We start from the raw sequence: 22,964 nt of genomic DNA, 5'->3' as shown, positions 1-22,964 counted from the left end.
AAATCTAGAGGTACCAACATTCTTGATAATGAATCCAGCAGCAGATGAGCTACAGTATGGAAATGTAGTTCAAACATGGTTTTCAATTATGAACTTTATGTCTCCTCCTATCACAGTTTCCAGAAACCAACTTGTACCTTTAGCCATTAAAGCAAAGATGCATTTCATTACGTTGCTAAAATCTTTAATTCAGATTGTATGTGAAACTGTTGGACAGCCATAAGGAAAGAGCAGAGAATGTGTTCGTTTTGATTTGTTAGCATCAACATTTGCTGAAAAATAAAACGTTGCATTGTTTCCAACGCGTTCAGTTTGTAATTTAGATTTGCACTGTTTGGTTTTTGAAAATGCTCGGATGATTTTTGCTGTCATTCATGTCGTATTCCTCCCTAAAAAAATAATAATTCCCTGATATTCCCCCACATGGAGCAGGCGGCCTCGGGGGGGGGACCGAATGTTCGGGTTACGGTTCTCCGGAGAGGGGAAGGGATTGTCAGCCGGACCAGGGGCACCGGAAGTTGCAGCGCGGGAGCGAGAGCAAGTGGCGGCGATGAGTCAGAAAGTGAAGCCGGATCGGGAGCGGCTGCGGCGCCGGGTCCGACTCTACCTGGACCAGGTGAGCGAGCAGGCAACCCCCCGGGATCCAGCTTCGGGGAACAGGCCCGCGGGCGGGGCCCAGAGCATCCAGTGCAGCACTCCCTCAGTACTGACCCTCTGACAGTGCAGCACTCCCTCAGCACTGACCCTCTGACAGTGCAGCACTCCCTCAGCACTGACCCTGCGACTGTGCGGCGCTCCCTCAGTACTGACCCTGCGACGGTGCGGTGCTCCCTCATTATTGATCCTGCAACTGGTGGGGAGCTCTGTTAGCACTGCCCCTGTGATGGTGAGGTGCTCCCTCAGTATTGACAGTGCAGCGCTCCCTCAGTAATGACCCTGCCAACTCTTAACAATGTCATACTGTCTGGACTACTGGCCCTCAGGCACTGCAGAGTTGCCTCAGAATTCGTTTTTGGCCACTGCTCCCTCCATCCTGCATGTGGACATTTGTTTTTCATTGCTTCATGGATTGTGGGCACACTAGCTGGTCATCATTGATTGCCAATCCCCCTAGTTGTGCTTGAAATGTGACAATGAGCTGCTATGTTCACTCACTGCTGTAATTAATCTGTGGCAATGTGCTGTTGGTCTGATTATTCTGGTGCTGTTGGATAGATCTTGAAACAATCATCTTACCCATGCTGGTGTTCTGCCTCCTGAACTATAGCTGACGCTTAATTCAAAGCCACCGGTGACCAGGATAATGACACTGTCCCTTTGTTTCCTTGCAGCAACAATATCAGAGTGCTTTGTTTTGGGCTGATAAGGTTGCTTCGTTGTCGCATGGTGAGCTGATTTTTCCATACTTTTGTATTGAATCTGTAGTCTTATAGGTTTGTGTTCTTTAGTTTGTTTTCCAGGAGGTGAGAGAAATATTTGCTGATTTCATGTTTCTGTGAATGTCTGTCAATAATGGAGTAAGTGTGCACTTGGTTATATTAATTTAAAATTAAATAACATTAAAGTTAAAGTTAAATAGCTGTGACTAGCAGTGTGCCACAACGATCGGTGCTGGGTCCACTGATGTTGTTCGTCATTTATGTAGACAATCTGGATGCAAATACAGTCAATGTAGTTCATAAGTTTGCAGAAAACACCAAATTGGTGGTAGAGTGAACTGTGAAGAAGGTTACCTGAGAGTACAATGGGATCTTGATCAACTGGGCCAGTGGGCTGAGGAATGGCATGTGGAGTTTAATTCAAATAAAGTGAGGTCTTGCACTTTGGTGAGAGAAACCAGGCAGGGCTTATACAATTAATGGTAGAGCCATGGGGAAGTGTTTCAAACAGTGACTTAGGGGTGGAGGAACGTATTTCCTATAAAGTGGCATCACGGGTAGTCAGGGTGGCAAAGGAGGTATGTAGCACACTTGCCTTCTCCAATCAGAGCATTGAGTATAGAAGTTAGGGCATCACGTTACAGTTGTGCAAGACATTGCTAAATTTGGAGTATTCCATATAATTCTGGTCATCCTGTTATTAAACTGGAAAGGGTGCAGAAAAAGATTTCCAAGGATGTTACTGAGACTGGAAAGTTTCAGTTACAAGGAGATGCTTAATAAGCTGGGACTTTTTCTTCCTTGAGTGTAGCGAGCTGAGGGGTGACCTTAAAGATTTATAAAATCACGAAAGCCGTGGATAGGGTGAATAGTCAAGGTCTTTTTGCCAAGGTGTGGGAATCCAAAACTACAGGGCATAGATTTAACGTGAGAGGGAAAAGATTTAAAAGGGATCAGAGGGGCAACATTTTTCACATACAGGGTGGTGTGTATATGGAACAAGCTGCCAGAGGAAGTAATAAAGATAACAAAAGTTAGAACGTTTAGACAGGTACATGAAAAGCAAAGGTTTAGAGGGATATGAGCCGAATGTGGGCAAAAAAGACTAGTTCAGTTTTGGTCAGCATGGACTAGCTGGGTCAAAGAGCCTGTTTCCGTGCTGTATGACTCTAAAACCGAATGAGAGGAAGAGGGGAGGGAGCAGAAATCAAGTTTAGCATGTTGGATTTTTATTTCTCATTGTATCTGAAGCATCAGACGTCTGTGAATTTTACAGAACAGTAACAGTATTGTATAAGTATTTAAATTATCTGTGTTACTGTAATGTGGGCGGCACGGTGGCACAGTGGTTAGCACTGCTGCCTCACAGCGCCGGAGACCCGGGTTCAATTCCCGCCTCAGGCGACTGACTGTGTGGAGTTTGCACGTTCTCCCCGTGTCTGCGTGGGTTTCCTCCGGGTGCTCCGGTTTCCTCCCACAGTCCAAAGATGTGCAGGTCAGGTGAATTGGCCACGCTAAATTGCCTGTAGTGTTAGGTAAGGGGTCGATGTAGATGTAGGGGTATGGGTGGGTACGCTTCGGCGGGGCGGTGTGGACTTGTTGGGCCGAAGGGCCTGTTTCCACACTGTAAGTAATCTAATCTAAATCTAATCTAATCTAATCTTGTCTTGGTTAGGATCATGAAATGTGACTTAAAATTTAATGATGCCAGGAGATTTCCCTAATACCTCTGATTCAAGTGAGCAGTTACCACAGCAACAACTCTATTCATGTGGCTTTGCCTGTTCACACGTCTTTAAACATATGCTTTCAACATCTGTTTCCCCATTACATTTTTAAAATGAATTTTATTTTATTATCCTTTATTAAGGTCACAGTGCTGTTAGTGTTCTACTTGCTGTAGTACACTTGGCCCTCTAATTGTTATGTTGTTTATTAACAGCAGCTACTTAGTTGCTACTATTGTCAAAGGGCTTACCAAGTAGATACTATGGTCGCTTCTTCTGGCTAGAGAATCTAGAATGTGGGCATGGTCTCAGGATGGGGACTGAGGTGAACATTTTCTTCATTCAAAGGGTTGTGAACCTGTGAAATTCTGTGTTATGGAGTGTTGTGGAAGTTCTATCATAATGGTAGCGCAGGCAGGGATAGACAGATATATGGTGTCGGTGCTGGAAATGTGTTGCTGGAAAAGCGCAGCAGGTCAGGCAGCATCCAAGGAGCAGGAGAATCGATGTTTCAGGAATGAGGAAAGTGTGAAGAAGGGCTTATGCCCGAAACGTCGATTCTCCTGCTCCTTGGATGCTGCCTGACCTGCTGCGCTTTTCCAGCAACACATTTTCAGCCTCTGATCTCCAGCATCTGCAGTCCTCACTTTCTCCTTGAAGATATGTGGTGCCTCAAACCTGAGGGATAATTACAAAGATTGGGTAGGAAACTGGAGTTGAAGCCAAAGATGATCATCATTATATTGAGTAGCACAGCAGGCTCAACAGACCATATGGTCTACTCCAGTTCCTGTTTCTTAATTTCTTATGTTCGCTCTTGCTTCTAATTCAGAAGGTACTGAGTTCAAATTTGATTTGAAGGCTTGAGCACAAGTACCAAAACTCCATTGCAGAATTAAGGGAATGCTGGATTGATGGAGACACCATCTTTCAAGTGAGATGTTTAACCAAAGCCCTGCATGTTGCTCAGTGGATGCAGAATATCCCACAGTGCTGTTTTGAGGAGGACTAAGAGATTTATCTTTGGGGTTCTGGCCAATATTTATCTGAGGCAACACGATTGAAAATATGTAATCAGATTATTCTTTGCGAGTTCGACAGCGACTTGGCTGTTTTTTTCCCCACAGTACTACAGTGACAGCCAAGTATTCTATTGGCTGCAAGGTACTTTGAGAGGTTCAATAGCCATAAAAATGCTTTAAAAGTGCACATTTCTTTTATTGCAAAATGTGAAAAAGAAATGAAGATTGGTGACAAACAGTTGAACTCTTCTGCTGGGCATTGAGAAAGAGTTGTGTTGGATTATTTAATGTATCATCTTAACCTCAAAGTAATTTAAACAATCATGGATCCTGAAACTAATCTACAGATAATGTGTATTATAAATTGGTACCCGGTAAACTTGGCAAGATGTGTCAAAAAGAAAACATTGAAGTGTATTTCATAGGCAGCTGTGTGCACTGCGGTTGGGCTTCAACATGTTTGTAAATATTCTGCAATTCTTCCTTTATCTGAACCTGTACTGTGAGCACTGAATGTGTCCAACCAGGAGTTGCCTGCTATATGCTTTTGTTGCTCTTCGGTGACCATCCATTTATCATAAGATCAGAAGCAGGGATGTTCACTAATGATTGGACAGTATTCAGCATCATTCACAATTCCTCAGATACTGAAGATGTCCATGTCCAAGTGGGGCTAGATCTTGGACAATATCTAGATTTTGGCAGATAAGTGGCAAAGAAAACTTGTACCACACAAGTGACAAGCAAATGACGGTTTCTCTGTCATTCAATGGCATTATCAACTCTCTATCAATCTTCCACTATCAATATGCCAAGGATTGCCATTGACCAGAAACTGAAGTGGACTAGCCATATGTCTCCTGTGGTTACTGGAGGTAGGCCAGAGCTTGGAAATTTTGAGAGACTAATTCCCACATATGCATAGGAACAGGATTAGGTCTTTCATCCCTCAAGCCTGCTCAACCATTCAATGATATCGTGGCTATTCTATTATATTTCAAATCCCACATTTCTTTCTACCCTGATAACCCTCGAATTGCTTGTTCATAAAGAATCAGATATCTCCATCTTAAAAGTGTTAAATGAAGCTGCCATCACCACTTCTGAGGCAGATAATTCCAAAGGTGCATGAGCCCCTGAGACAAAAGAATTCTCCACGTTTCCATCCCAAAATGGTGAACCCTAGTTCTGGAGTCACCCACAAGAGGAAACATCCTTTCCATTTCCACCTTGTCAAGACCATTGAGTCGTCACCCTTCACTCTTCTATACCGCAGTGGAAGCAAGCCCATTCTGTCCAACCTATCCTTATAAGGTAACCTATTCATTCCAGAAATCAATCTAGTATATGTCTTGTGAACCATCACATGCATTTACATTCTCCTTAGATAAGATCCAAACAACATCATGTTTGAGATGTGGCCTCACCAGTACCCTGTATACCTGGAGTGTAACATCCTTTCTTTTAAGTTCAATTCCTCTCATAAGAAAGGATGGCCATTCCGTGAGCTGTCTTGATTATCTCTGTACTTGTAATCTAATGTTTTGTTACTCCTGTACTAGAGCACCTAAATCTAGCTGCCCCACAGAATTCTCCTTCAGGCTAAAGTGAACAACTTCATATTTTCCCACATTATACTTATGCTGCCAGATTTTCCCACTCACTCAACCTATCTTTATTTATCTGCAACTTTCTTAGTTGTCTTCGTTTTCATTTTACATATTTTCTGACCTATCTTGTTGTGATCTGTGAATTGAGCCACTTTGCCTTCCCTCCCCTTATCTAACTCATTCAAGTGAATTATAAAATGGTGAGCCCAGAACCTTGCAGGCTCCACTTATCTCATCCATGTAGGCATACTGTTTTCAGCCAGCCAATCTGATATCCATGCTAATATATTACCCCCTACACCATGAGCTTTTATTTTCCAACATCTTTGAATAGGACACCTTACCAAATGCTTTCTGGAAATCCAGGTATAGTACATCTTCAGGTTTCATTCTATCCACAGTGCTGCTTTTTAAAAAGGCTCCCATAAAATGGTTGGACATAATTTAATGAAACTACACCATGATTTTCTGAGTTCTTCTAAATGTGCAACTATCATCTCTTTAATGATCAAGCTAATTGGTCTACAAGTTCCTGCTTTTTGGTTCTCTTCCTTCTCGAAGAAGCAAATTATATTTACGACTTTCTACACGGATGGAACCTTTCCCGAACCTAGAGAATTTAGGAAAATTGGTACAAACGCACCTAGCGCCTCATTAGCAACAACTTTTGAGACCCGAGGATAAAATCATCTGGACTTGAAGAGACCTGTCAGCCAGCAGTTCCATCGGTTTGCTCAGTCCTACCACCCTTGTGATTGTCATTTCACTAAGTTCTTCTCTCCCTTCCACCTGATTCAGATCTATTACTGGGATGCTTATTGTATCTTCAACAGTGAAATCAGAAGCAGAATATTTGCTTATTTCATATACCTTTTCCTTATTACTATTATTAATGCTCTATTTCACTCTCTGTAGAGGACCAACACTCACTCTACATATTCTTTCCCTTGTTAATACTTGTCAAAACTCTTTCTGTCTGCATTTAAATATCTAGCTGGTTTCATACTCTAATTTCTTGTTCTCATTAATGTTTTAGCCAGTCTCTGTTGTTTGTATTCTGCCCACTCATCTAGAGCAGTTGTATGTTTTTTTTTCTTGATTTGATGCTTTCCCTAATCTCTTCAGTTAACAAAAGATGATGCATTCTTCCTTTTGAATTTTTCTTTACAGTAGGAATGTGATTTCTTTGCATTGAGAATTTTGGGATGTAAACTTTGTGATTTATATGAAAAATCACTTTGGGCTTGGGTGTCTGATTTTTGAGTTATTAATCAGTGGTTTTCTGTGTGTTTGAAGTTAGTAATTAATTTGCAATATTTCTGTAGCCATGGTGATTGTTTTAAAAACGGTTTTTGAGGCCTGGCTTTGGAGTGAATGGGTTTGTGTGCCAACCCTTCTCCAGGGCACTTAGGAATGGGCATTAAATAGTGGACCTTGTTAACAACACCCAGATCTGATGGCATAGTTGACACATAAAGTGTAACAGTTTTGTTTTCTATTGTAGAGGAACCCCAAGATATCTACTGGCTTTCCCAATGCCTTTACCTCACTGCCCAGTACCACAGGGCTGCCCATGCAATTCGATCCCGCAAACTTGATAAGGTATGATTTCTTTCCCATTATACAGATTGCTGTGTAATAACATTATAAGACTCATTAAGAAATTTGTTGAATACAGATAGTCCTCATTTAACATAGTTTTGATTAATCTCATAATGCCATAATATGATCTTTACATGAACAGGTACGTGACCTATTGTTTCAATACATGTACCTGGCTTGTGATAATTCTCAGCGGTGCAGATGAATAAATATGCACCAAAATTCAGCATTCCAATCGCCACCAGGACAGAACCCCACTGGTCCTCACCTACCACCCCACCAACCTCCATATACATTGTATCATCCTTCTCTTAATACTCTCCACTGAGAGTATTAAATTGGATGTGCTATCAGGGTTTAAACATGCCGAGTGAAATGTGGATATTGAAAGAACTTTGCATCTCATCGAAGAAGATGAATTTGACGTCCTTGCTCCTTCAAAGATTTTAATCACCAAGAGGCCAGCAGAAGCATTCAAGTTGGTTAAGTCAGCATATGACAATGAAAACCATTACTTCTGCCAAGGACCCTACAGACAGGCTCTGAAATACGATATTAATGGTTTTGATTGGAGCTGGGAGGTAATCTCATGACCCATGTGTAAATCGCATGAAAACTAAAGAAAACATCCGCGCATGGAATTAGCCACAGGATGCCATCATAGCCTTGTAATGAAAATAGGAAGGGTTGCCTGGAATGTCTGTCTTTTGCTGCTGGACTGTGAAATAAGTGGTTGACATGAGACTCCCAGAAATTAGATATATAACTGGCTCTAGAGAGAGAAAAGCTTCTCAGTGGACCAATGTACCTACTGAGAAGGTGCAAAACTTGACCTACTCTTGGGAAATAAAGCAGGGCAGGTGACTGAGGTGTCAGTGGGGGAGCACTTTGGGGCCAGCGACCATAATTCTAATAGGTTTAAAATAGTGATGGAAAAGGATAGACCAGATCTAAAAGTTGAAGTTCTAAATTAGAGAAAGGCCAATTTTGATGGTATTAGGTAATAACTTTCAAAAGCTGATTGGGGGCAGATGTTCGCAGGAAAAGGGGCGGCTGGAAACTGGGAAGCCTTCAGAAATGAGATAACGAGAGCCCAGAGAAAGTATATTCCTGTCAGGGAGAAAGGGAAGGCTGGTAGGTATAGGGAATGCTGGATGACTAAAGAAATTGAGGGTTTGGTTAAGAAAAAGAAGGAAGCGTATGTCAGATATAGACAGGATAGATCAAGTGAATCCTTAGAAGAGTATAAAAGCAGTAGGAGTATACTTAAGAGGGAAATCAGGAGGGCAAAACGGGGACAGGAGATAGCTTTAGCAAATAGAATTAAGGAGAATCCAAAGGGTTTTTACAAATACATTAAGGACAAAAGGGTAACTAGGGCTCCTTAAAGATCAGCAAGACGGCCTTTGTGTGGAGCCACAGGAGGTGGGGGAGATACTAAACGAGTATTTTGCATCAGTATTTACTATGGAAAAGGACATTGGAAGATATAGAATATAGGGAACTAGATGGCGGCATCTTGAAAAATGTTCATATTACTGAGGAGGAAGAGCTGAATATCTTGAAATGCATAAAAGTGGATAAATCCCCACGACCTGATCAGATATATCCTCTAACTCCTGTGGGAAGCTAGAGAAGTGATTGCTGGGCCTCTTGATGAGATATTTGTATCATCAATAGTCACAGGTGAGGTGCTGGAAGACTGGAAGTTGGCAAACGTGGTGTCACTGTTTAAGAAGGACGGTAAAGACAGGCCAGGGAACTGTAGACGAGTGAGCCTGATGTCGGTGATGGGAAAGTTATTGGGGGTATCCTGACAGACAGGCAGTGCATGTATTTGGAAAGGCAAGGACTGATTAGGGATAGTCAACATGGCTTTGTGCGTGGGAAATTATGTCTCACAGACTTAATTGAGTTTTTTGTTCAAAGAGGATTGATGAGGGCAGAGCAGTAAACGTGATCTATATGGACTTCAGTGAGGCGTTCCACAAGGTTCCCCTGGGAGACTTATTAGCAAGGTTATTTCTCATGGAATACAGGGAGAACTAGCCATGTGGATACAGAACTGACTCAAAAGTAGAAAACAGATGGTGGTGGTGGTGGAGGGTTGTTTTTCAGACTGGAGGCCTGTGACCAGTGGAGTGCCACAAGGAGCTGTGTTGGGTTACTGCTTTTTGCCATTTCGATGTGAGCATAAAATGTACAGTTAGTAAGTTCGCAGATGACACCAAAATTGGAGCTGTGGTGGACAGTGAAGAGGGTTACCTCAGATTACAACAGGATCTTGATGGACCAATGGGCTGAGAAGTGGCAGATGGAGTTTAATTCTGATAAATGCTAGGTGCTGCATTTTGGGAAAGCAAATCTTAGCAGGACTTATACACGTAATGGTAAGGTCCTAGGGAGTGTTGCTGAACGAAAAGGCCTTGGATTGCAGGTTCATAGCTCCTTGAAAGTGGAGTCGCAGGTAGATAGGGTAGTGAAGGCATTTGGTATGCTTTCCTTTATTGGTCAGAGTATCGAGTACAGGAGTTGGGAGGTCATGTTACGGCTGTACAGGACATTGGTTCGGCCACTGTTGGAATATTGCGTGCAATTCTGATCTCCTTATTGGAAGGATGTTGTGATACTTGAAAGGGTTCAGAAAAGATTTACAAGGATGTTGCCAGGGTTGGAGGATTTGAACTATAGGGAGAGGCTGAACAGGCTGGGGCTGTTTTCCCTGGAGCGTCAGAGGCTGAGGGGTGACCTTATAGATGTTTACATAATCGTGAGGGACATGGATAGTATAAATAGGTAAAGTCTTTTCCCTGGGGTCGGGGAGTCCAGAACTAGAGGGCATAGGTTTAGGGTGAGAGGGGCAAGATATGAAAGAGACCTAAGGGGCAACCTTTTTACACAGAGAGTGGTACGTGCATGGAATGAGCTGCCAGAGAAAGTGGTGGAGGCTGGTACAATTGCAACATTTAAAAGGCATTTGGATGGGTATATGAATAGGAAGGATTTGGAAGGATATGGGCTGGATGCTAGCAGGTGCGACCAGATTGGGTTGGATATCTGGTTGACATGGACAAGTTAGACTGAAGGGTCTATTTCCATGCTGTAAGTCTCTATGATTCTCTGACGAGTGCTGGCTTCAGGCTAACATCTTGTTTAGTTTGAGGTATCAGACATAGGAGACCTCTTTAAAGTGATCCTTGTTAGATTCTGCCTAACATTCTGGCTAGCTCAAGTGACTGAAAGGAAACTGAAGAAACTACCACTTGCAGCCATGGAGATGTGTTTCATCCAACTGTTTATCCAATGTAGGACCAGAAGTCCCTGTTACAAATTGTCAGTCTTCTCCACTTATTTAGATTATGTACTATTTCTGAACTGTTGTTTTATAAAAGTTGAACTACTTTTAAATTGCATGAATTATTGACTTCCTATTATTTGTAGGTAAAAACAATGACTGCAGATGCAATCCCCCCCCCCAGTCCAGGAACTCCCCACGTACGTTCAAGACACCACCCACACCCTCCACCTCCTCCCAAGACTTCCGTTTCCCCGGCCCCCAACGCCTCATCTTCACCATGGATATCCAATCCCTCTACACCTCCATCCGCCATGACCAGGGCTCCAAGCCCTCTGTGTTTTCCTCTCCAGACGTCCCCAACAGTACCCTTCCACCAACACTCTCATTCGTTTGGCCGAACTAGTCCTCACCCTTAACAATTTCTCCTTCGAATCCTCCCACTTCGTCCAGACCAAAGGGGTAGCCATGGGCACACGTATGGGCCCCAGCTATGCCTGTCTCTTTGTTGGCTACGTAGAGCAGTTGATCTTCCATAATTACACCGGCACCATTCCCCACCTCTTCCTCCGCTACATTGAAGACTGCATTGGCGCCACCTCATGCTCCTGTGAGGAGGTTGAGCAATTCATCAACTTCACCAACACATTCTACCCTGACCTTAAATTTACCTGGACCATCTCTGACACCTCCCTCCCCTTCCTGGACCTCTCCATCTCCATTAATGACGACCAACTTGACACTGACATTTTTTACAAACCCACCAACTCCCACAGCTACTTGGATTACACCTCTTCCCACCCTACCTCTTGCAAAAATGCCATCCCGTATTCCCAATTCCTCCGCCTCCGCCGTATCTGCTCCCAGGAGGACCATTCCACCACAGAACGCACCAGATGGCCTCCTTCTTTAGAGACCACAATTTTCCTTCCCACGTGGTTAAAGATGCCCTCCAACGCATCTCGTCCACATCCTGCACCTCCACCCTCAGACCCCACCCCTCCAACCGTAACAAGGACAGAACGCCCCGGTGCTCACCTTCCACCCTACCAACCTTCACATAAACCAAATCATCCGCCAATATTTCCGCCACCTCCAAACGGACCCCACCACCAGGGATATATTTCCCTCCCCACCCCTTTCCGCCTTCCGCAAAGACCGTTCCCTCCGTGACTACCTGGTCAGGTCCACACCCCCCTTCAACCCATCCTGGTACCTTCCCCTGCCACCACAGGAACTGCAAAACCTGCGCCCACACCTCCTCCCTCACCTCCATCCAAGGCCCTAAAGGAGCCTTCCACATCCATCAAAGTTTTACCTGCACATCCACTAATATCATTTATTGCATCCATTGCTCCCGATGCGGTCTCCTCTACATTGGGGAGACTGGATGCCTCCTAGCAGAGCGCTTTAGGGAACATCTCAGGGACACCCGTACCAATCAACCACACTGCCCTGTGGCCCAACATTTCAACTCCCCCTCCCACTCTGCCGAGGACATGGAGGTCCTGGGCCTCCTTCACCGCCGCTCCCTCACCACCCGATGCCTGGAGGAAGAAAGCCTCATCTTCCGCCTCGGAACACTTCAACCCCAGGGCATCAATGTGGACTTCAACAGTTTCCTCATTTCCCCTTCTCCCACCTCATCCTAGTTCCAAACTTCCAGCTCAGCACTGTCCCCATGACTTATCCTACCTGCCTATCTTCTTTTCCACCTCTCCACTCCACCCTCCTCCCTGACCTATCGCCTTCATCCCCTCCCCCACTCACCTATCGTACTTCATCCTAATCTCTCCCCACCCCCACCCTCCTCTAGCTTATCTCTCCATGCTTCAGGCTCTCTGCCTTTATTCCTGATGAAGGGCTTTTGCCCGAAACGTCGATTTTGCTATTCCTCGGATGCTGCCTGAACTGCTGTGCTGTTCCAGCACTACTAATCCAAAAAATGCCTATTATTTCTGTCTCTCTGGGTCTGTCTCCACCTATATGTGCACTTCTACTCCTCCACACCACCACAACTCCCCAACACAATGTCACCAGCATAAAAATCACATTTTCCTTGCTCCATCCAAACAAGGATCACTGGAGTTGAAACATAGTTCTGATTCCTCCAGCAATTTTTTCCTTTATTCACTGAGCACAGTGGCTCAGTGGTTAGCACTGCTGCCTCACAGCACCAGGGTCCCAGGTTCGATTCCAGCCTCCGGTGACTGTCTGTGTGGAGTTTGCACATTCTCCCTGTGTCTGTGTGGGTTTCCTCTGGGTGTTCTGGTTTCCTCCCCCAGTCCAAAGATGTGCAGGTCAGGTGAATTGGCCATGCTAAATTGCCCATAGTGTTAGGCGCATTAGTCAGAGGGAAATGGGTCTGGGTGGGTTATCCCTCGGAGGGTCAGCGTGGACTGGTTGGGCCGAAGGGCCTATTTCCACACTGTAGGGAATCTAATCAAATTCCATCTGATCTGGGCTGCTTCTCACATTAACAGCATATTCTAATCCTTAACAAAAACAGAAATTGCTGGAAAAGCTCAGCAGATCTGGCAGCATCTGTGGACTGAGACCAGAGTTAACGATCCTTACACTTCTGAAGAAGGGTCATTGGATCCGAAATGTTAACTGATTTCTCTCCTGGCTGAGTTTTTCCAGCAAGTTCAGTTTTTGTTTCCGATTTTCAACATCTGCAGTTCTTTTGGTTTTTTATTCTAATCCTTTCCCCTTTGTGTTTATCCAGCTTTTTCTTAAATATTTATTTACCATTCAAGTTAACTACTCCCTATGGTAGTGAGTTCCACATTCTTGCCCTGCTCTGGGTGAAGTGAGTTTGTTCCACTTTCTCTGTCGAGCTTATCAGTCACTGTCTTATGTTTGTGGCCCTCATTCTCAAATTGCCTCATGTGGAAGCATCTTCCCTATGTTCACTTCATTGAGTGCTGTCAGAACTTTGTAAAGTCCTTTATTAGGTGAAAACCAGGAATTGACTGCTGGTCCACTGGACAGCTTCTCCATTCACAATATTGAGGAAAATACTGTGGCAGGTGGTACAGTAAATGACTTGTTTTCTGATCTCTCCACAGATCTATGGAGCCTGTCGATACCTTGCTGCCCAGTGTCACGTGAGTAAAATTAATTATAATGCCTTTGTTTAAACTTTCTTAAAAGGTGAGGTTATTTTATGACTATTCTTTAAATGTTTATTTTCTAGTGTCTTTATTGTGATATACAAACGATATTCACTGAAACAAAAAGACAAGTATTTGATTTGGACCTTGAACTTACTACTAAGCCTCTCCTTACTTCCCTTACACTACCTTGCTTAGTTATATTGCCTTATTAATTTGGCCCTGAGTTTCACTTATTTGATGTTTCTCAGTTAATCTCTTCTTCCAAAAAAATACTTTTTAAAATCACAATTCAATAACCTGATGGTGTCACTTTGATTTTTCCCCAATTAGCCTGGGACATTTTTTTTTATTATGTTTAAGCTGTGAGAAAATACAAGTTGTTGAACTGCCTTTAAAGAAAAGAGATTAGATTAGATTCCCTACAGCAATGAAACAGGCCTTCAGCCCAACAAGTCCACACCGACCCTCTAAAGAGTGACCCACCCAGGTCCATTCCTCTATCCTATATTCACCCCTGACACTATGGGCAATTAAACATGGCCAATTCACCTGACCTGCACATCTTTGGACTGTGGGAGGAAACCAGAACACCTGGAGGAAACCCACACAGACACTGGGAGAATGTGCAAACTCCACACAGACAGTCACCCAAGGCTGGAATCAAACCCGGGCCCTGCTGCTGTGAGGCAGCAGTGCTAACCACTGAGCACCGTGCCGCAGAAGGTTGAGATTGTGCTGGGAAAGTTGGCTGTAGACAGGAAATACCAAATAAAGTTTCTTGCTATATAAGCTAACAGAATTATAATTATTGGGGTGCTTGGAGTCATGTCCCTCTTTACACCACTGGGTGGATCGGAGTATCTGAAATAATATACAGCCGTGAGGCTTTCAGTGGTATTAAGCAAATTGGCCCCCTCTTGTGGCACTTTAGTGAGGTACATCAGTAGTACTGTGGAGCCCAGTTGAATAGTATTATCCACTTGACACATCTTGTACCTGATGGTTATCACCTCACATAAAGAGTGTTTTGATGATAATGAAACTAAGTTACACTCATAGAACTTGCAAGTATGTGTTAGGCTAATCCTGACACAAGAAATATTTTTGAATGAAGCTGTCATTGCCAGAACTTTTGCTTACTTATTAACAAAGGATTCCTGTTGTGTGGAATTTTCAAAAAGGAACTTTTTTTTTGTAGAATAAGTTCAAACACCAGGCAGTATACTTGAGTATTTATTTAAATGTCAGTCCTGGCTCTGAGGCAGAAGTATGTGGGTTTAAGTCCCACTCCAGAATGAAGGTGACAAAAGCCCCAGTATCTTCCAAAAAATGAACGTCTGACAGTGCAGAATCTAAATTGGTCACAAATGTATACCTGTGTCACAATATTAACCGTTGATTGCTGCCTTTAAATCTTTTGTTTCCTTCTGTTTTTCTGTCCCAAAAAGTATGCAGCCAAGGAATATCAGCAAGCTCTTGACATTTTGGATATGCAAGAACCAATTAACAAGATCATACTGGAGAAGAATGCTAAAGCTGACAAGATCAAAGAAGCCTCCATTGATTGGGGATTGTCTCCTGCTGCAGTGAGTCACATGGTTCAACTGCAACCTATTCTCTACAACAGGAAACATATAATCTCCTGCTCTTTGTCTTTATTGTCCTCCCCAGTTCTGTGACTTTATCTAATGTTTTTGAGTCCCTATCCTGTGTTTGTTTCAAGCTTCAGTCTCTTATGTGGTGAACTTACTATGCTCAATCATGGTGCTGCAGCTGGCTTTGGAACCCTTTGGGAGGGTTTAGTAAAGGGATAAACTGGTTGCCATTCCTGCATTGTCCAGTAACTCCTGACATATGTCTGCAGGCAGACTGCTCCACCTATGGGTGTACCTGTGTCTTTAACAGGTTCATTGTGCTGTATGCTTCTGATTACAGATCTGAAGATATAGATAGCTTCCCTTATTGCTTATGCACTCTGTTGCTACTAGCGAACTCTCCACCAGCATCTCCAGATCAGTATATCCAGATCTGTATTGCCATCTAGTTTATTTGACCATTGACCAATTTCATTACCTTTTACTTTTCCTCACGTTAGTGCCAATTTACAAATCAGCTTCTGCTTCTTCACATCCCATGCTATGACATTTGACTGCTGCCTTGAATTTCATTCCCCTCTCCCTGCCCCGTCCACACTCCAATTAAATAGTTCTGATCTGGCTCAACCCCAAATGTTGAAAAGATTCTGAGGTTGTGAACTGAGCGATGTTAATTGCTGAAGCGTCATTAGTGATCTGGAACTTGCGTTACTGTTGGAGGCATTGGTATTCATAATGTTTGTTTTGATAACTATTTAATTATTTGAATATAAATTGAATGTTCACTCAGACTTTTTACTAAGGGTGGTGGTCTTTTTAGACCGTTGGAGTACAGGGTTATGGATCACTCATAGTGCTATTAGAAAGAGAACTCCAGGATCATTGAAAGAACAATGACATAATTCCAATTCAGGGTGCTGTGAGTGCAGAGGGTAACTTGTGGTGGTGTGTGTGTTCCCAGGCACCTGCTACCTTTGTCATCCTCGATGATGTTTGGAAGGAGCTGTGTGACTTGATAGAGTGTATTAATTGAATCAGGAGCCATCTATGTTTAAATACTGAAGGATGTAGGAGTAGACTGAAAGTAAAGTTGATGGTCAGAAATGCAACTATGCAATAAATGACTCTCAAAGTTTGTCAGTGAAAATCTACATTTAAATTCAAGTATTTGAGATAATGAGCTACCAATTAATTTGATGAAAATAAAATATCAAGAGGATATTTGATCTCTAACAGTAACATTTTTGCTAAACTACAAATTTGATTGCATTATGCAAAATTCCTTGAGCTGGTAAGCTGAAGATTGAAGTGCACTGATCATCTTTTATGGTTCCCAGTTATAGCATTGCAAGTTAATTTAACAGCCTTAATTATTCTATACACTGAGACTATCTTACTGCTTCCCAAGTTGGTACATTGTCACGTACATGCGGGGACACAGTCTTAGAATGGGGTGGCTCAGTGGTTAGCACTGCTGCCTCATAGCGCTAGGGACCCGGGTTTGATTCCCACCTCAGGCGACTGTCTGTGTGGAGTTTGCACATTCTCCCCGTGTCTCTGTGGGTTTCCTCTGGGTGCTCCGGTTTCTTCCCACAGTCCAAAGATGTGCGGGTCAGGTGAATTGGCCATACTAAATTGCCTGTAGTATTAGATGCATTAGTTGGAGGGAAATGGGTCTGGGCGGGTTGCTCTTCGCAGGGTCAGTGTGGTTTGGTTGGGCTGAAGGACCTGTTTCCATACTGTAGGGAATCTAATCTACATGAGGTGGGCACTCACTAAAGTGCATACCTTCACACACTGGGTTAACTCAGTTCTTTCAATTATGCACCTCTTCCTTAATACTTTTTTCTGCATGGTTAATCCTCGATTATTACAAAGCTAAAAAAAATTATAATACTTGTTATTTGCATGTTCATGTTGTTCGAATTATAATTTAAAAGCAAATTATGCTACTGATAGTGTAAAGCACCTGATATGAAGGTGGTTAGGTTTGAAATGCGTTCACTGACCTTTTTGTAGAATAATATTGATGATGTTTTAACCTGCTGGGAATGTTTTCTGTTAGATCAAGAGCTCAATTTGCCTTTTGCGAGGGAAGATCTACGATGCTATGGATAACCGACCCCTGGCTACAAACAGCTACAGAGAAGCATTGAAGCTTGATGTGTGTTGCTTTGAAGCATTTGATCTATTGACATCACACCACATGCTGACAGCGCAGGAAGGTTCGAGTGCCAGTGACTTTTCTGAAGTTTGCTTCGGTTATTGAAACCCACTGCGGTCAGATATTGAGTTAGTGCAAAGTTTGCTTCATTCAGATATTTGTCATAAATTTTGCACTGTGAATGGGCTCTTAAAATTTCACAAAGCGTATCAACTGATCGAAGGCTTTCTCAGTGTCTTGCCCGATACCATGGGACTACTTCGAGAAATAGCTCAGCTAATTTTATCACAGACAAAATGCCAACGATTTTTGCCAACATTAATTACAAAGTGCTAACAACACAGGAGCTGGCCATTCAGTTCAGCTGATCAGTGCTGGTGTCCATGCTCCACATGAACCTCATCCCACCATTCTTCATCTCGCCCTACCAGGAAATCCTTTTATTTCTTTCTCCTCTGTGTTTACCTAGTTATTTTGAAAATGTTCAAGAGTGTGACATGCTGAAGTGACTGCTATCTCTCGAGGTGAAGAATGTGCATTTAGCTGATCATCAGTGGGATAAATGCATGTTTTTCCAATTAACAAGTTAGTATAATCAAATGGCTGAAGTGATTCAAGGCACATTAATTAATTAAATATTTAATTACAAAGTAATTTTCTCTGCATGATAAATGCAGTAAGAGTCAACTATGCTCAAATACAAGAGGCAAATTCAAGAGATTGTGGTGCTATCCTTGTTGGGTAGGAGCTCCCGGTCAGACCTGGGATTATACTTCACCCATTCTGCAAATCCATGCTCTGGAACATATAGGCTTTGATCCCCATGCGATTCAATAGGCCACTTCTCTAACTCTATTGCTCTCTGCTGTCGAGATTCCACTGTGGAACCTTCCTCAGAGATTCTTTTGCTCTAGACAGGCTGAAGCTTGAATCTTAAAAGCTTTTGTATCAGCTAACTCCTAGATAGTCAATACAGAATCAAATGGAAGATTAGTTGTTGTTTGGAGGTACATCTTTATAGTTCGTCCATGTAAACAAAAGCTTGTATGTGAATAAAGACCAGAATTCAGTGTCCTATCTCTCACCATCTGGCAACCTCGTGAGTAAAAATATGTTGAGTCAAAAAGCAATACTCGTGCCCAAGCAATCAACTATTAAGAGAATGGCCAATGCAATGATGAGGGATGTGTTAGGGCTGATTTGGTATTTACGATAATCACATCTGAAACTTTCTCTACAGAAAAGGAACTCCTTGAGTCATTGCCATTCAATAAACAATGCACGGAAGAAGAACGTGATTTGTTGTACTTCCTATACAAAAATAAATTGAAAAAGGTAAATGCACTTTTTTTTATATTCGTCAGACTTTTATGGAAAAATTATATTCTTTGTATATTTGAGTTGTTTTTAACTTGTAAAATAACAATTAACCTTGGCAGGTGAATTGTAGTCAAAACGTTGAGGTATTAGGGCTAGGGAACCCAAAGATAATGCAAGATACATTTTAAAGTTATATATTCAGTTTGTCTTTTTATATTTATATTTTTATTTTAAATTCTTGTCTCAATATCTCGGAAAGGCCTGAACACACGTTTGATTTTGTAGTTACACCCTTTGGCCAGTAGAGTTGCTGCTGTGCCATCTCTGGCAGGAGTGGTCATTACAGCACAACAACAACTTGGAATTCATATGGCATTGAAATACATTTGAACGCTCTTCACAGAGACATGATCAGACAAAAAGGAAAAAACATTGAGCTGAAGATGGAGGCATTGTGGAATCCAAACGTTCGATTAAAGAATGTTTTAAAAGAGCACGGGGAGAGGGTGAGATTTAGGAGGGGAATTCTGGGGCACGAAGCTGAGATGGCTGAAAGTGGCAATTATGGTGAAGGGTAGCGGGTGTATGTGTGAGTTGCCAGATAAAGTGGTGGAAGCTGGATGATTACAACATTTAAAAGGATGGATATGTGAATAGGAAGGGTTTAGAGGGCTATGGGCCAAACACTGGCAAATGGTGCTAGATTAATTGAGGATATTTAGTCGGCATAGTCAAGTTGAACCAAAGGGTCTGTTTCTGTGATATATAACTCTATAAATCTGTGGAAGACCATGACTTAACTACCATTTTAAATTGGAGAGTGTGAGGGACTAAGTGTGAACGTAGGTCAGCAAGCTAGGGACGGTTAGTGAGTAGTTGCTTGGTACTTGCTGCATGAGACATTTATCTTCACTAGCCCTGGATGATCATATCCCAAGACACATCAGATTCTCTACGTATGCTAATTGTACCTTGTTGTTCCCCTTGCAACCACCACCACCCCCACCCCCCATTTTGTCTCTGTGCAGTTTTGATTGCTTAATCAGCATTCAGTCTTCATGAGCCAGAATTTCCATTAGCTGAAGGTTGGGAAAACTAATACTTTAGACCCTTCCAAAGATTCTGCACCCTTTCTACTATTCCCTTTGCCAGTGTAACCTTGGACTGCACCACATGAACTGCAGCCTCTGCATTCTTAATAATCAGAAGGTGTTTGCACAAGCAGCTTCCATTCCCAACATAGTTTCATATCAGTTTCCTCTCTCATATCTTGTTTTTCACAAGCTGAGTTCTTCAAATATCATTCTTTATTTTACACTCTGCCAATTTTCCTTTTGTTCCGACAGTACAATAAACCAAGTGAGACAGTAATTCCTGAGTCAATAGATGGGCTTCAGGATAACCTGGATGTTGTAGTGTCTGTTGCAGAGAGGAATTACTACAACTGTGATTTTAAAACATGCTACAAGCTCACTTCGATGTAAGTACAGCCTGCATGTCATAAAATCAATTACAACCAATTTATCACTTTTTTTAAAAGTTTAATCATTGTTGTAATGTGGGCTACGTGAAAGCCAAATGTGGATAGTAGGATCCTACAAAGAGCAATCTGATGTTAACCAGATAATCTGCTTCTGGTTATTTTGGTTGAGGGATAAATACTGACCAAGAGAGAGACATGGAGCTGTACACATGGACACAAACCCTTCAGTCCAACCAGCCCATGCTGAATATAATCCCAAACCAGCCTTGTCCCAGATGCCTGCTTCTGACCCATGTCCCTCCAAACATTTCCTTTTCATGTACTTATCCAAATGTCTTTTTAATATTGTAATTGCGCTCACATCCATCATTTCCTCAAGAAGTTCATTCCACATGCGAACCATTCACTGTGTAAAAAAATTTGCCCCTCGTCTTTTTTAAATTGCTCTCCTCTCTCTCTTTAAAAATGTGCCCTCGAATCTTGAAATCCTCCATCCTAAGGCAAAGGCCACTATCATTAACCATATCTGTACCACTCAATCTCGTACTGTAGGTGAAAAAAGTCTCAGCCTATCGAAGCTTTCTTTTTAATGATACTAGAGAATATCCTTTTTCTTTAAAATAGTACTTCCTCTTGAGAAAACAAGTTGATTTTTTTATGTCTCATTTGAAAGACAGCATCTTGAACAGTGCAGCATCTCCTAAGTACTGCACTCGAGTGTTGGCTGGATTGCAACCAAACCAGAAGCTTACAACCTTCTAACCAAGAAATGAGAGAACTACCCGTTGAGTGACAGCTCACCCCCCCCGCCCCCAGCTTTTCTGATGCAACATAATATTCATGATAATTTAAAAAACAATTGTTTACATGTGGAGGTAATTTCAGAAGAACAGATGTAACATTTCATTATGTTTCTTGCTAGGGTGATGAATAAAGATCCTTATCATGCAGTTCTCCTTCCAGTGCACATTGGAACATTGGTGGAGTTGAACAAAGCAAATGGTAGGAATTGAATCAGCTCTTTTGTTCTGATATTTGTTTCTTTTCCATAATTTGACTTGAATTGAACTCAAAATTCCTATCTAAAGATCTGGTAGTTTCGTCCACACTCAGGTCTGCAACTGTAAGCCATTTACTCCCCTATGTCTCCCTTGTTCTGTCTGCTAGCCCCTTCTAGTTTTGCTTTGTTTCAGCATTTGTAAAAGAGCCTTTAATTGCTTCAGCTCATTAGACTTCCCTCCATTTCTCCGTCTCCTTGTTGACAATTCCTGTTGAACACTGGATTTTCTTTGTAATGGCGTTTGAATGTTCTGACCATATAGATTCTGACTGTGTTTCCCTGTCATTTTTCTCATTGGTTTTCCTTTTTTTTTAAAAGAAAGTGCTTGCCTATTTGGGTGGCAGGGTGGTACATGGTCAGCACTGCTGCCTCCCAGCCACGGACCCAGGTTTGATTACAGCTTAGGGTGGAGTTTGCATGTTCTCCCCGTGTCTGCATGCGTTCCACTGGGTGCTCCAGTTTTCCCCAACAGTCCAGAGATGTACCAGTTAGATAGATTGGCCATGCTAAATTGCACTGTGTTAGCCATGGTAAATGCAATGTCTGGGTGGGATGCCCTTTGGGGAGTCAGTGTGGATTCAATGAGCTGAGTGGCCTCTTTCCACACTATAGGGATTTTATGTTTCAATGCTTAATCTTTTGATTTCCAGTTTTCTCCTTGACTTTCAGAATTGTTCTACCTTGCGCACAAGTTGGTGGATTTATATCCCAATAATCCAGTAAGTAATTGGAATTATTACCAATCATCGTTTTATTTCTTTCTACTTTCTCCTTTACAAGTTTTCATTTCCCATGAAGCTACTGACTCACTGCTGGAAAATAGTTTACAAAGGCTGTGTGCAAGATGACCATTTGTATCTTCATAATCTCAGCAAAACTTTGACTACCAAGTGCATTACTTGGGCGCTGAAAACTGGATTCATTGTTCTATGATATGTTAAGCTATGTTGTGTGTAGCCCTCCAGTCACAAAGACTTTATGATACAGTGCAATACTCAGGCCATGCTACAAAAACTTTGGCCTTGTTATTTGATTTTTGCAAGTTTTAATACTGATCGTAGAGCCACGGGCCAGTAATTAAGAGAGGCGATACTCCAGCGGAACAATTAAGCACCATTACGAAAGTAGTATGGGGCTAAAGGCAGATAAATCCCTGGCCCTGAAGGCTCCCATCCTGGGATCCCAAAAGAGGAAGCTAACGAGATAGTGAATGCCTTAGTTGTGATTTTTCAAAAATTGTTCAATTCTGACCAAGTGCCAGAGGATTGGAAAGCTGCTAATGTGGCACCCTTATTCAACAAGGGAGACAGGTAAAAAGCGGATAACTCTAGGCTGATTGGCTTAACATCTATTGGAATCAATGATTAAGGAAGTAATAGCAGAACATTTAGAAAATCATAATGTAATCAAGCAGAGTCAGCATGGCTTCATGAAAGGGAAATCATGTCAAACTAATTTATTAGAGTTTTTTGGGGAAGTCTCAAACAGAGTGGGTAGAGGGGAAGCAGTGGATGTGTTGTATTTTGACTTCCAGAAGATGATCAATAACCTATCTCACAAAAAGACATGTCACATGTTTAGAGACCAT

The 22,964-nt window shown here is 42.4% G+C and overlaps 1 protein-coding gene across 1 annotated transcript in view; it reads left to right on the top strand.

The window, feature by feature from the left end:
* The first annotated feature begins 493 nt into the window (after positions 1-493).
* cdc16 (cell division cycle 16 homolog (S. cerevisiae)) overlaps positions 494-22,964 on the top strand; it is a 62,095-nt gene continuing 39,624 nt past the window's right edge. The window contains exons 1-10 of the mRNA XM_072578086.1: positions 494-616; positions 1,332-1,386; positions 7,243-7,340; positions 13,707-13,745; positions 15,203-15,340; positions 17,415-17,574; positions 18,754-18,848; positions 20,180-20,313; positions 21,239-21,318; positions 22,046-22,095. Coding sequence (XP_072434187.1) covers positions 551-616; positions 1,332-1,386; positions 7,243-7,340; positions 13,707-13,745; positions 15,203-15,340; positions 17,415-17,574; positions 18,754-18,848; positions 20,180-20,313; positions 21,239-21,318; positions 22,046-22,095 — 915 coding nt within the window. The 5' untranslated portion in view covers positions 494-550. The remainder of the gene's footprint in view (positions 617-1,331; positions 1,387-7,242; positions 7,341-13,706; positions 13,746-15,202; positions 15,341-17,414; positions 17,575-18,753; positions 18,849-20,179; positions 20,314-21,238; positions 21,319-22,045; positions 22,096-22,964) is intronic.

The sequence above is a fragment of the Chiloscyllium punctatum genome, chromosome 9 (genome assembly GCF_047496795.1).
Source record: "Chiloscyllium punctatum isolate Juve2018m chromosome 9, sChiPun1.3, whole genome shotgun sequence".
NCBI classification, from domain to species: domain Eukaryota; kingdom Metazoa; phylum Chordata; class Chondrichthyes; order Orectolobiformes; family Hemiscylliidae; genus Chiloscyllium; species Chiloscyllium punctatum.
Note: the sequence above shows the minus strand (reverse complement) of the source record. Positions and strands in the feature narration are given on the sequence as shown.